Below are 13,344 nucleotides of genomic sequence, written 5' to 3'. Positions count from 1 at the left end.
TCGCCACCGCCAACGGTTTGTACTTCATCGGAACCTTTTTGCGCTACTGTTGAAGTGCGATGCTTCGGGTGTGGTGGTTATTCTTTTTGTTTGCACGCTACCGCAAGACGTTGCCACTCGCTAAATGGAGCAAATGCAGTTGAAGAATTCGGCAACATGTTATATACCCGGCGGGTACGATACATAGTACAATTATTGATTAATAGCAGCGCCATTCGATTGGAAGGTTTAAGTGATAGGGTTTAGGATGATGGTTAGTATGAGATTGTGTAGAAAATGATTAGGAGAAGAAGATAAATAGGACATAACGGACAGGAAGCTTGATTGAATCGTCACTCATTGAAGCTAATGTGTAGCAAAATTTAACTATTTGATTACATAGAAGATTGCATAGGCGTTAATATGAATGTTTATAGCTCGTATTTCGATGTGTGATAAGCACGCCTAAAAGTATGCAATAACAATGCAATTTTAGCTTAACTGCTTAACTGTCTCTGCCTTCTACTAGGATGAAATTTTAAGTAAACACTATAATATTTATGTTTCCCTTGAATCGTTTAATATTTTAACACACTTCCTCATATATTTTGATTTGGATATTTTATTTGTTTGTTGTTTGCAAGAATAGAAGTTTTAATGATCTCGACCTGTTTCTTACGAGAAGAATTATTGTACTAAATTGCCTGTATTATAATAAATAGGTTATGTTTTCTAGCAGAATGTTCGAATTGTTTCGGAGGCTCGAGATAAATTGAAGCACACAATGGCAATCGGTGGCAGTGAAGTGCCAGTCGGAAAACATATTTAGAAATTTATTTCGAAGTCAAGCGTAATATCAGAAACGTCCTTGGCATGTAAGTTATACGCTTTAATTTCGATATTTTTATTGTCCCCGTGTTGGTTCCCGGAGTGCGGGTCACGTTGGGAAGCAGCGTAGTTTGCTGCCCGTTTCTTTTGCCACTAGCGAGGCCGCTAGCGCTTGCCGTAATATGTCTTCCAAAGGCAGTTGCGGTAAGTAAAACGGAAGAAACCTACAGCCGTACAGACCTGCATGTGAAGGCCAATAATGTGGGCCTGACTTTCGGATGTACGACATGGTGGTCCAAGAAGACTGGCCAGAATGGTTTTCCTTCGCTGCGTTGCTGCCCTGCCGGCCGGGTGGAACGAACGTTCTCTATTAAATTAAAATGGAAAATATAGTTTATATGTACACACGGATACAGTTCCTTGTGCGACCAATGCAAGCTTAGCAGCAAGTCGGTGTCACACACAAAAAGTGTGCCACGTGAGGAGTCACGGACCAGAAGCAACCGGTACGGAAGAGATGGATATAATGGTATCGTACGGAAAGACGCAACAGCACCGATATTTCCTTCTCCAGAATGCAGACAGAGCACTGGGTATGGCTAGTGAACCATGGTGGTTGGCCATGGTGATGGCACGTGGTACGGGTGGAAATCCTTTTACCATTGTTACCGAAAGTTGTGCCAAGCGTATGGATGAAACCATCGACCGGCATCTCGTTGGCCGGAAGCGTCTCAAACGTGAAGCAAGAAAAGGATTCCGCTGCCTGGTGCGATATAGATACACGGACATACATTGCCATACACACACATACATACACTGAAATACACCGAACAGCCCAGCACAAAATGATAATAGTTATTCCGCTCACGTTATCTATTAAGGAGGCGCACAGGGAGACGATATCCGATGTTGGGGCGCACATGCAGGAAAGTGTGGAATAGTAGCAGAATACGCCGGCGACCGTTGTGCAACGATGGATGCTCGTACGCTTGTAAAATTTGCTTAACGCCGATTCGATTAATTTGTACGACTTACAAACAGTATTATGGAGGGGTTTTTATGTGCAACAGTGTATTCGTCCTTTCGTCCATACACCAAGCAGTCATACGAAATGGGTGAAATTTAAATATTGTTGCCCTGTACTGGGTGCTATTGCAAACATTTAATTGCTGTACGGTACGTGTGAGGAATTATTTTGTTTGGCAACGGATATTTGTGGAAGTTTAGAAACTAATGAAAGAAAAACATTTTATTTGATGCGTATAGTCATGCGAATTGCATACTTTTAGGCATTAGTTTTCAATGGAGCGGTTATGTTGAGCAATGAGCGAACTAAATCACTGTTAAGCAATTGAGCAATCTACGCGGAGGAAAACTAGAATATTATGGTTTAGTTATATGTTTGTTTAATACTATTACAGGAGGAGTATTGTATACTTTCAGGAGTAATTACGCATAATATTGCAAACAAACATGCTGGCTGTAAACATCATACTATTGAGCAGAAATTACTGCTTACTGTATAAAATATAGTAGAACAGTCAAATAGCTGTTTTCATTATAATTTACAGAAAGGAATAAACAAAACAAAATCTGGTTGTGTTGTTGCTTATAGTTTATTGAGATGTAATAATGCATCTCTCTCGTGCTTATACGCTTATAACAAACCCCCATTGATATGTGTTATGCTTTAAGACGATGAAAAGCTTTTAGTTGGTATCAGTAAATCGATTACTCGGACCACTGTCCTACCCTGGCACAATAGTAAATCATTTACCCTCGGGAAACGTCTGCTTTAAACTTCAAAGCATAAAGCCAACACCTTTTTTTCAACAGACATGTCAACATTGCAACCGCCATTAGCCTTGTTGTAAAGCTCGTTGAATTGGGGGCTCGAGGGTGTATTAGAAGCCGTGACGGTCATCATACGACAGGACCCGGTCCAAAATCCCATCCGGACCAATCTCCCATGCGCAGGACTGAATATCCAGCTCGGGTAAATCACAGTCAAAGAAGGCCAGAAATGGCAGGCTTGAGGATGTTGGGCCGTTAAAAAAATTCTTTACCGTGCATTGAAGAGATGCACTGTAAAAGCTGGTTTCTGTCAAAAACGGTCACTTTTGCTCCACAGCATATCAATTTTCCGTGTGGCAAGTGTGTGTGTGCAGGCATGGAGTTTCTGACTACACGTTGAATGGATGTTCCATCTCGCAAAAAGAAAAATGCTATCTTTGGGATGCGAGGCGATGGAAGGTAGTGAGGTTAATGCTGGTTTCAACGGAAAAAGAAGACTAAAATTGGTTACTGATGGACAGCATCTTTGGCGCACAGAATTGGCTTCGATTGTAACGATGAACGGAAAACACTTTCGATCGGGTTATTTCCGTCCATTAGTGATGAATCGGTAGGAAGCGTTTGGAGTTTCAGTCCTTTTTTGTATTTCGCTGCACACATGCTGCATAGCAGTACATTCCATATAGCTTTATATTTGTCATCTAGGCAATGTGACGATGTAATTCAAGTATACAGTGAACCTGAAAGCAGGGATGCGGATTAGCCATTCGCTTAATGTGTCTTTTGAGCAAAGATGACGTTCGGGGAGTTTTTCCATCGAACAAAACCTTCGTGGATACGACAAGAAGCTTATGTTTAACGGTAGTTTTTTTTTTATGTGTTACATCGCAACCTAACGCTTCTCCCCTTGCTTGGCTCTGATTTCATTCACAGCGAATAATGGATTCGGCAGAACAGGCCGCCCTATCGGAATCGGATCCAGAGTCAGCTACATCCAAAGCACACCCAAGCGCATTCTACGACGCGCGGCGTATTAATGAGTATCAGTCGGACGGTCGGTTAGCGGAAGGTTCCCGACAGATGCTCCTGCGACATATGCGCCGTTTCGAGGGCTATCCGGTCAATATTAGTCTGAGCTCGGTACTGATGCCTGCCGGCGTTAGTTTGGACGAACCGGAGACACAGAGCGCCATCAAGTGGTCGTCCCATCTGGATCCGTTGTTTGCGAATAACATTGAGCGTGATTCGGCCCTATCGTGGCAGTACTTTGGGAGTAGCACTGGATTCTTGAGACGGTTCCCGGGTACCGCTTGGCCACCGGAAACGTCGTATGGCAGCAAGGAGATCAACGATTTCCGTTCGGAGGATTGGTTCATACAGGCGGCTTCCTCACCGAAGGATGTGGTAAGATGGCTGGAGAGTTCCGCGTGAATTCTCGATACTAACCTCACTACTGCGTGAATGTGTGCTTCTGTGCAGATAATTCTTCTCGATTCGTCCGGATCAATGAGTGGCAAGGAGTACCAGCTAGCGGTAGCAACTGCCAGTGCCATCTTGGACACACTCGGCGATGATGATTTTTTCAACCTGATCTCGTTCTCAGATCAAGCACGAGTGATTGTGCCCTGTTTCCAGGATAAAATGGTAAGTGGCAAAAAACCCCTTCTCGAATCATCCTGTGCTTATACTTACCGTTCGTACCGTCGCTATCGAAAGGTACGAGCCACCCCGGATAACGTGAAGGAAGTGAAGTCAGCCATCAATGCGGTGGAGTGCGAAAATACGGCCAATTTTTCGGCTGCCCTTGAGACGGCTTTTGAGCTGCTTCGTAAGGTAAGCAGGCACTGCCGTTGCTGCCGATAATCCGACAACCTTCTTTCACGAGTTCCCTTTTCTTTCTTTGCACAGTACAACCAAAGCTCCCAAGGCAGCCAGTGCAATCAGGCCATTATGCTAATTACCGATGGGCCCAGCGATACGTTCATGGAGGTGATCAAGCATTACAACCATCCGCATATGCCGGTACGCATTTTTACCTACCTGATCGGGACGGACAAGAGTGGTGGAAAAAATCTGTATAAAATGGCGTGCGAAAATAAAGGTAAGTACGATGCTAGCCACCCCGGTTAGAAGATGTGAGTGTACATCCGGCTAGCGGATTAGCCTGTTTTGTGAGGATGGAATGAGTACGGCTATATTATTAAGCCGATAATAAATTGAAGCGTACCGTCGTGGCCCCCAGGCGGACGGTGAAGTTGAAAGAGTGTAGATCTTTTACCGATTTCCCAGAAATTATGTACTTCACAGTAGATGTTTCATACTAACACTTTGGGGTTGTTGTTGCTGCTACTTAGGCTTCTTCGCGCAGATAAACAGTGCCGAGGAGGCAAGGAAGAAGGTGGTGGAATATGCACTAGTTATGGCACGTCCGATGGTGCTGTATCAAGCCGACCATCCAGTACACTGGAGTCCAGTATTTATGGGCGGTCGCAGCGGTATCCTTGGGCGAGAGAGTGAAAACCGTCGCAAGCTCGTTACTACCGTCTCGACGCCCGTGTTTGATCGAAGAAACCATTCGACTAGGGCTGCCAACCTGCTCGGTGTAGTTGGTACGGACGTCCCGATAGAGGAGATCCAGAAGATGATTCCACAGCACAAACTCGGCGTAAATGGGTACGCGTTCATTGTGGACAACAATGGACGGGTGCTGTGCCATCCGGATCTGAGGCCACTGAGCGATAACGATCAGTACAGTGCGACACTGAAGCATAAGTACAATTCGGTCGATTTAACTGAGGTCGAGCTGCCGGAGGTGGACAATCCGAGTAACACCATCAACGAGCGACACGACCAACGATACGCCAATACGCTTCAGGAGGTAGGAAAACGTGATCTGTCGTCTGTGGCACCTGACCCTGTTCGAATGCAACTAATGTACACTTTTACACTTATTCCAGCTACGCAATGAGATGGTTCTGCAGAAGGAAGGCGAGAACGAACTCACTGTGCTGACGCATCTGGACACGATGAAGCGTGTGTCCTTACGCTTTCAGAAGTAAGTAATGTCCCGATCCGAAGCGCAATGCTCGCAACTTATGCTCTTCCTTTGTTGCAGATACTTTTACGGCCCGATCGATGGTACACCTTTCTCGTTGGGTATAGCCCTGCCTGATTCGTACGGTGTTCATGAGCTGAATGCCCAGCAGGAGATTAGGCATTCCCATATTAATGGTGAGTTGGAATGTTTTGTACATAAATGGTTCTCTCTGTTGATAAATGATGCAAGTCTACAAGTGAAGGTTGATTAAATTGTTGGTCTAAAAATGTTCTTCCTGTTTCTACCCTTCCACCAGTGACCGAACATTTCAAAGGCAACAATTGGAAGGTACATCCAGATTGGGTATACTGTGAGTACAACAGTTTGAAGGATGCGGACGGTACTGGCGAGGGTACGGAGGAGTCCACCTATCGGGATAAGGACGAAAGTTTCGATACGCCCGAGGAACAGGTGCTCCATTTTTTGGCCCGTGTCGGCAGGCCCGGCTGGAAGTGGATGTCGGTAAGCGACGGAACGGCGTGGAACGTAGCACTCGGCAGGCCACTACTAACTGAAATCTTTTGCTTTTTCCCGTTTATCATTTTTTACAACATACACACACACACTCTCTAGGTACGTCCACGATCGCCACAACCACACCACGGACACGGTGGCATACCAGTTGGGCATTATGCTCAGCACCACTTTAACTCGCAAGGTTCACGAAAAGCGGAACCGTATTATTGCGACCGTACCCTCGTCCAGAGCCTCGTACGGGATGCGATCGTAACCGATGGGCTGGATCGTACGCCAACTCATCCGTCGCGGAAGGAAGATCGAAGGTAGGTACTGTGGCTAAACGCACAGATTCAACCGCTTACCATCAGTGTGTAGAGTAGTGCAGTCATCTCACTATGACGCATACGCACACCGCTCATACATCTCACATCGCTCACTTTACCACATCTAACCAGCACTAGCATGCACCACAGCAAGGAAGAATAATGATGTACTAACAAATGCACTCTTCTTTTTTGCACCGCAACCGTATACCGTGTTTTTGTGTATCTTTTTTCGTCCTCTTTTTATTCTTCCTTTATCTGCGCAAAAAAAAACCACTTGATTTCTATTCACCACTTTATAGCCCCATTGCCACGTTGATGGCATTGCTGCACAGGTAATCTTGAGTGTCTTGACATCACAACTAGTGAACCATTTCGTTTCTTTGTCTTCCTCTTTGCTTCACGAGTTATGGCCATTTTGTGGGTGGGGTTTGCATTATGTATAAGTGTTATTGTTGTAATTTGAAAAATAATTAACAGGATAAGTATGATAACAATAGCTGTTTCAGTGGGCTGTGCTACTGATTAACAACGCCTAAAAGTATGCAATCAGAATACATGTATTCATTGTTGGGGGACTAATGGATGCTACACAAGGTCGTCACTATATTCAGGCCTTGGAATAAATCCAAATCGCTTACCATGTTGCCGGAAGGTAAAAAAAAAAAACTTAACTTTTGGAGTTCAAAAATACTTCATACGAAATATAAGACAATTTTTAATTAAAGAAAAATCACTTTGTCACATCATAAAAATGTGTGCAATTAATTTTCAAAATCTTTTAATCTACTACCGATACACGTGATATAGTCAAATTAGTAATGTGAAAACACAACCTGTGAGATACGACAGTGAACAAAAAAAAACAAGACCAGTTCAGGTCAAATCGCTCTACTGTTCCGTCGGGCTTTAACGATGTGCTGGAACCCCTTACACGGGTCCAGGTTCAGTACCGTCCACTTGCTCTTCCAGCTTTCTTTGTGATCAGGGTGCCCATTACAAACCTCTCCACCTCTCCAAGGATTGAAGGGATTTTCCGAAGTACACGCGAACAGTACACACCGTAATGAAGCTTATCCTACTTTTCTGCCTCACTGTCCTTTTGCACTCTCTCCAGGCATACTCAACCCAGCATCCCGGTACCCGGGTTGATGGTTACTAATCATGATCATTATGAGCGCCGGGCAAATGAAGTGGTGTGGTGGGCAAATTAATTTAAATTTTTCGCCCATTAAAACAACCTCCCCCGGGGAGGGAACCACGTAACCCAACCGGGTTTTGTAGGGTAAGGGAGGAAAGGGAGGAGGGGATGTCTGAGGTGTGCTTTCGGAGTTTGGGTACCAGGGACAGGAAGTTTGAATCTTTAAACGACTCCGTTGGACCAGCCGATGTGTTCTTGCGATTGGCCACCGGCAAGCGGACCGTAATCATTAGTCAAGCCGGACGGGATAATGAATTGGCAGTGAGCCGATGAGCGTACCAGGGCTTTTGCTTTTTACGACCGGTAAAGGTCCGGGTTTGGTTGGTTTCGCCGGGGTCGAAAGAGTGAAAGAGAGAGAGAGAGAGAGAAAGAGAGAGAGAGAGAGAGAGAGAGAAGAGAGAGAGGGAGTAAGAGTCGGAACTCGGGAAATTGAGTGTAGAACGCATGCATATTTAATTGGCTAGCGGTCAGATATCAGGCACTTTTGGGGTTGGGAAAACTGTGAAGCACCCCATCGTCGGCCGAATTGAATAAAGCACCGAAAAATGGGTTGTAAGAGATGTTGTTTGCTTCTCGAGCTGGAACAAAAGAACACGCGTAAGAGAGGAACAAAGAGTGAAAGAGTTCCTGCAGCAGCTTGCCTTCTGCTGAAAAAGATTGTTGCTGAAAGATAATCCAATAATGGCGTACCGTGCCGATGGGAATATGTTCACTGACGCGTGTTCAACAAGTACTTTAACTGGTGTTTCTTCCCTTTCGTCTTCTTCTTTTATTAACCCATCGGCTGGACTCGTGCCAAACAACACGCACACTTGCCGGACACATTTTGGTTGCGGTATTACGACCACCAGTCGGCTTGGATTCAGCATGTTCAGCGTAAAGACAACGTTCGTGGCAACCCGATCGGGGCTGTTGCGCTGGATTGACCATTTACCCCACTCGGAGGACTCATCGGAACAGTAAGTGTGAGACGCTGGATGGTCCGCCGGTTTCAATTGGTTCCGAAGAAGGGGAACGTTAATAATGCGCGATTACTGTAACTAACCTCTTTGCAGACACTTCAGCGAAACGAACGCGAGAGCAATGGACATGAGTTGGTACAAGCGTGCGGTCGATCTGTATGCGACCGAACCGGAAGGATTCGTGTTTAGTGTGCCGTTTAATTCTGGGTAAAGTGGGGCTCATTGTGGAGAAAGATTTTTCCCTTGTACCTAATAGTACATTCCTTTCCGCTCATACAGATACTCCGGCAAAAACAGTTCCACGCTGGTGACTGCAAGTCACGCCATATTCATCGATCATCGTGGCCATAAGGCACCGGCTGCCGTAGTGGGATTGCAGTTTTTGCACGAATCACTGTTCAAGCACTTTATCAACATAACGTCAAAGGTAACACGATCTCCAATCGCTTCCTCTAGTCCATATCTATATCGGTGCGTTAATTCTTTTCGTTAGTGTACCGCATCGACGACGTGCAAGAAGAATTGTGCCTCGGACGAGCTCGATTGCTACCTGCTAGATGACAACGGGTTCGTCATACTGTCCGAGCGTAGTGAACATACGGGGAAATTTTTCGGTCAGATCGATGGTACGATTATGGATTCGTTGGTGCAGGACCGCATCTATCGGCGGGTACCGCTGATGGACTATCAGGGTATCTGTTCCGACCGGGACAATCCGTACACCGGCGCCAGCGAACCGTTGAAGCCTGTTCGTCCGATGTCGTGGCTGTTGAAGTACTTCGTGTCATTTGCCACGTACTGGTTGTCCGTACTGCCCACACCAATCGGTGCCTGGCAGAACTCAAACTACAACTACGACGGTACGGACGATGTGGAGGACGAAGATACGTACGATTACGAGCAACCGGACTATGATCTACCGCCAGAACACAGTGACGTGACCACACCGGACTACGACCAACGGTCTACACCGACACCGCAACGTTCCCACACCCAGGCAGGACCGCGTGTTGCACCGGATCCCGCACATGCCCGACCATGCGATCTCAAGACGGACTTGTACGTACTGCAACCAGAACGGTTAAACTCGAGCGGTCAAAACAATCCACTCAAGGTAAGAGATTTTAGTACACGTCTTAGTATATGCACTCCTGTCAAACGTGTGTACTAAACGAAAGGTTTGTTTACATAGGGCAAGCTCACGAACTGTCACTCGTCGGGATGCGAACGTCCGTTTAGTGTACAGAAAATACCGAACAGCAATCTGATTCTCCTGGTAGTAGACGTATTGTGTCCCTGTGGCTCCAAACAGTTAGACATTGAGCCGCAAGAGGTCGTTGGCGGAGCGGGTATGTAGTATATATTTGAGTGGATTTGTATATCTTTTCGAAACTAATACATGGTCCCGATTTTCCCGTTCCGACGCAGGCGCATGCGGTGTGCGTCGTATGGCCAAAGAGAAGATGCTCCGAAAGCGTCCGGGCAAATGCATCAGCTACCATCCGGAGGAGATCGAAATTAAGCAGTGCGGCACGGCCACGACACTGTTCCGTGCGTCCCTTTACTCGACGATAGCTACCTTTATTGTGATATGGGTGTTGGCCAGCGCGTGATACTAAGTGTTGGTGGCAGTAACATTTTAAAGTGTTAAAACATACAGTTGGAACTGTTTCGATTTCTTTCTTCTCCCAATAGCACAGTAGCATGGAAGGTATAGGCAGAACAAACATCGCAGCCCTGCAATTCTTTTGAGTGGCATGAGACTGTGCGATACTGTATGCAAAGAACGTTCACATGAAGGTGACACCGTACGGTGTTGTGTAACGGCTGAATGATGTTTACGTTTATGTGTTACGCTTCCGTTTTGCGATGAGACTTTTGGTTTGTGAGTGTGGTACGGCTGAGATACGGCCCCGTTTCGATGACGTTTAGAACGTGTTAAAGACGTGTAGACAAGCTAGTCGTTAAAGCCAAACCCGGACTAGCGCACCATCGAGACAGTGTGCTCGGAAGCTATCCGAATCTAATACTATTCTAATGCTAAGGAAACGTTATAAATGTATACAGTTCGGCTGCTGAGGCAGACAGAAAAACCCGTTAAAAAGACAAGGAAAATTACCTACCATCCATGAATTGATCCATCGTTGTTGGCAAACCAACATTTGGAAAAAAAACCTAATCCATTTATGTGGCCGAATGTTTGAAGTGATCGTGGGACAGAAACCGCTTTGCCAGTGCCCAGATGAACCGGATGTTTTTTTGTACATTAGATCGAAAGGGTAACCTCCGTCAAGCGTTTCAAAGAAGAGTCAAAAGAGAAACAGAGCAGTAAAAGGAACTACACTACTGTCACTACATTACTTTGGTGGATGTTGGTGGAGAAGCTGGCGCACTCGTTATGCGAGCGATGCATACCGTGAGTATAGTCGAAGAAAAGAGGATTCTTCTTCGTAGGAGTTACAACAAATTGCAAAACTAGAGATGGTAAATGATAGACGATGCGTATTGTTTGTGAAAAGGTTATTTGTGTGTTGGTGCGAAGAAAGAAAGAAGAAGATGTTCTGTTTTAAGCTCCAGCTAAAGCAAGGCAAAATGCTTAGGTATTATGAAGCGTCATTATTTTTTGGACTGTTAGCATATTCTGGTTGTACGGTGTATTTAAGACACTTTAATTTATTTCAAATACCTTTCATCGTCTATCGTAATATTCGACCAAATCATGCAAGGACAGGAAGGAACAACACGAAAGGAAAACAATACGGCCAAAAACCAACATAAAAAACCAACAGACAAACTGTAAGATAAATTCCAAATTTTACTTGTACATACCAGTAATAACACTCACGGATAAGTACTAAGTGTGGGGTATTGCAGCAAAAAAACTTACGCACCATCGAATGGGTGGGTTCGTTGTGATGATCGCAAAAATATATTGATTGAAATTTAAAGTACTAAAATGAAACACTTAAAAAATATTCCCCCATATGGACGACCATAACTCGAGTTATGGTAAAATGCGTGGCAAGATAAAACTTCTGGACAATACGAAAAAAGAAAAAAAAAGCAAAACATTAGACAACGTAACGAAGCTGTATGTGTGGTCGGTGTAATGCGAACACCCGTTTATTGCAATTCATCACTTTAATTCATCTTTAGGCAAGTTCACTAGATTCAACTTCTCATACACATGGGTGGTGGGAAATGGAAATATGAAAACTCATCAAGATCGCCCACAAGGCATGATCTACTTGATCGATGGAATGGAACCATAAGACAAAAAAAGAAGCCGATAAGTCAAAAACAACTACACTAAACGCAGTGAAGGGTGTACTAAAACCAGTTACTATAGTTCAGGTTACATTGAAAGGCCTACCAAAAAAAAGGGATGCCATTTTTCTTGGGTTGTAGCTAAATGTAGCTAAATGTAAATTGCACCAATACAGATAGCAGAAAGCAGCAGCAGTAGCAAACATCACCATCCTACCCCGATGGTACGATGGTTAGTGTTAGGTTACTACATCCATTGCAGAGATTAGCATGTGTGTGTGTGTGTGTATAAAAATCGTACTTACAACGTGCAACGGGCTTAGCGAAATGTTAGTTTGTGATCGTTATGTTTACATTAAAAAATGGGTGGGCTTGTAAAGGTTGGTTTTCAAACAAGCATTTATGCTTAAAAGCTGCTAGCAAGCCACAAAACCCTCCACTCGTGGTGGAGTTTGGTGGAGAGTCCTAGGAAAAAATCTTAGCCAATACTACTCCGTTCCATTGCTGTCAGTTTGCCATAGTCAGTGCTGTCATCGACTTAGCGGGATGGAGGGATGGGCAGACGATGTTAGTAAATTATACTTTCACTTGTGTCTTGGCTTGCGCTAGTTGAATAATTCTATGACCTGAACGACGTGTGAAATGAAACGAGCTTAGTTTGGGTACTTGTGTTTGTTATCAAGGCAAAAAGAAATTAAAACAGATGAAGGCAAATACAAAAGACATAATATTAACTTATTTCCAAATCTCTAACATAACTTGACTCGTTTCGTTACTGACTTCAAAAGAAAATAATTCAAACAATACGGAAACAACTATGAAACATGAAGATGATTAAATTAATCGTTACAGGTGGTGGGTAAAAGCGTAAACAAACAAATCTGGTTGTTAGTCGAATAATTAGCAAATGTGCCTGATTGATTTCGTGTTTGCCTTTACTAATTACAAATAGATCAAATTCATCTTACGTTACGATTTGATGTGTTGAATGTTTCACTTCACGAATGCAGAAATTAACAGTAAAAATTCCCGTATTCCACTTTTGTTACATTGCAAAAGGTTATATTAAGAGATGTTATAAAGAATTTACGAAAACTATCAATGAAACCGCACGATACAAATGAACGAGCAGCAATAAGCGAACCAGATTCGAGCAACGATCGAACGATGCATTATTAATATTTGCTTTTATGAACATGGCGAGTACCAGAGCGTGTGATGGAAAAGCAGAACGTGTGGCCGATTAGTATGATAGTGTCGTTTCCTTCTTGGTTCCCCTTCCTTCTTTTCACTCGCAAAGCCCCTTATGAGCCCTGTTTTACGAACAGAAAGAAACACTAAACTGAAAGTGGCAACAGCGTTCCAAAACATACAGAAACACACACTATCGTTATCTTTTCAGAAAAAAATCACACATAACACATTTGCCATTCA

At 44.2% G+C, this 13,344-nt stretch overlaps 1 protein-coding gene across 2 annotated transcripts in view; it reads left to right on the top strand.

The window, feature by feature from the left end:
- The window catches only part of LOC128301886 (voltage-dependent calcium channel subunit alpha-2/delta-4), a 49,084-nt gene extending 38,828 nt beyond the window's left edge, over window positions 1-10,256 (top strand). The window contains exons 4-19 of one of the 2 annotated variants that reach the window (XM_053038553.1): window positions 3,535-4,005; window positions 4,081-4,245; window positions 4,318-4,434; window positions 4,510-4,702; window positions 4,956-5,479; window positions 5,559-5,656; window positions 5,717-5,832; window positions 5,955-6,160; window positions 6,272-6,480; window positions 6,783-6,815; window positions 8,533-8,640; window positions 8,737-8,850; window positions 8,923-9,070; window positions 9,137-9,757; window positions 9,836-9,992; window positions 10,072-10,256. In XM_053038553.1, the coding sequence (XP_052894513.1) occupies window positions 3,535-4,005; window positions 4,081-4,245; window positions 4,318-4,434; window positions 4,510-4,702; window positions 4,956-5,479; window positions 5,559-5,656; window positions 5,717-5,832; window positions 5,955-6,160; window positions 6,272-6,480; window positions 6,783-6,815; window positions 8,533-8,640; window positions 8,737-8,850; window positions 8,923-9,070; window positions 9,137-9,757; window positions 9,836-9,992; window positions 10,072-10,256 (3,465 nt within the window). The remainder of the gene's footprint in view (window positions 1-3,534; window positions 4,006-4,080; window positions 4,246-4,317; window positions 4,435-4,509; window positions 4,703-4,955; window positions 5,480-5,558; window positions 5,657-5,716; window positions 5,833-5,954; window positions 6,161-6,271; window positions 6,481-6,782; window positions 6,816-8,532; window positions 8,641-8,736; window positions 8,851-8,922; window positions 9,071-9,136; window positions 9,758-9,835; window positions 9,993-10,071) is intronic. The other variant, XM_053038550.1, reaches the window with a different exon arrangement.
- The last annotated feature ends 3,088 nt before the right edge of the window (window positions 10,257-13,344 follow it).

This window comes from Anopheles moucheti, chromosome 3 (genome assembly GCF_943734755.1).
Source record: "Anopheles moucheti chromosome 3, idAnoMoucSN_F20_07, whole genome shotgun sequence".
Lineage (NCBI taxonomy): Eukaryota > Metazoa > Arthropoda > Insecta > Diptera > Culicidae > Anopheles > Anopheles moucheti.
Note: the sequence above shows the minus strand (reverse complement) of the source record. Positions and strands in the feature narration are given on the sequence as shown.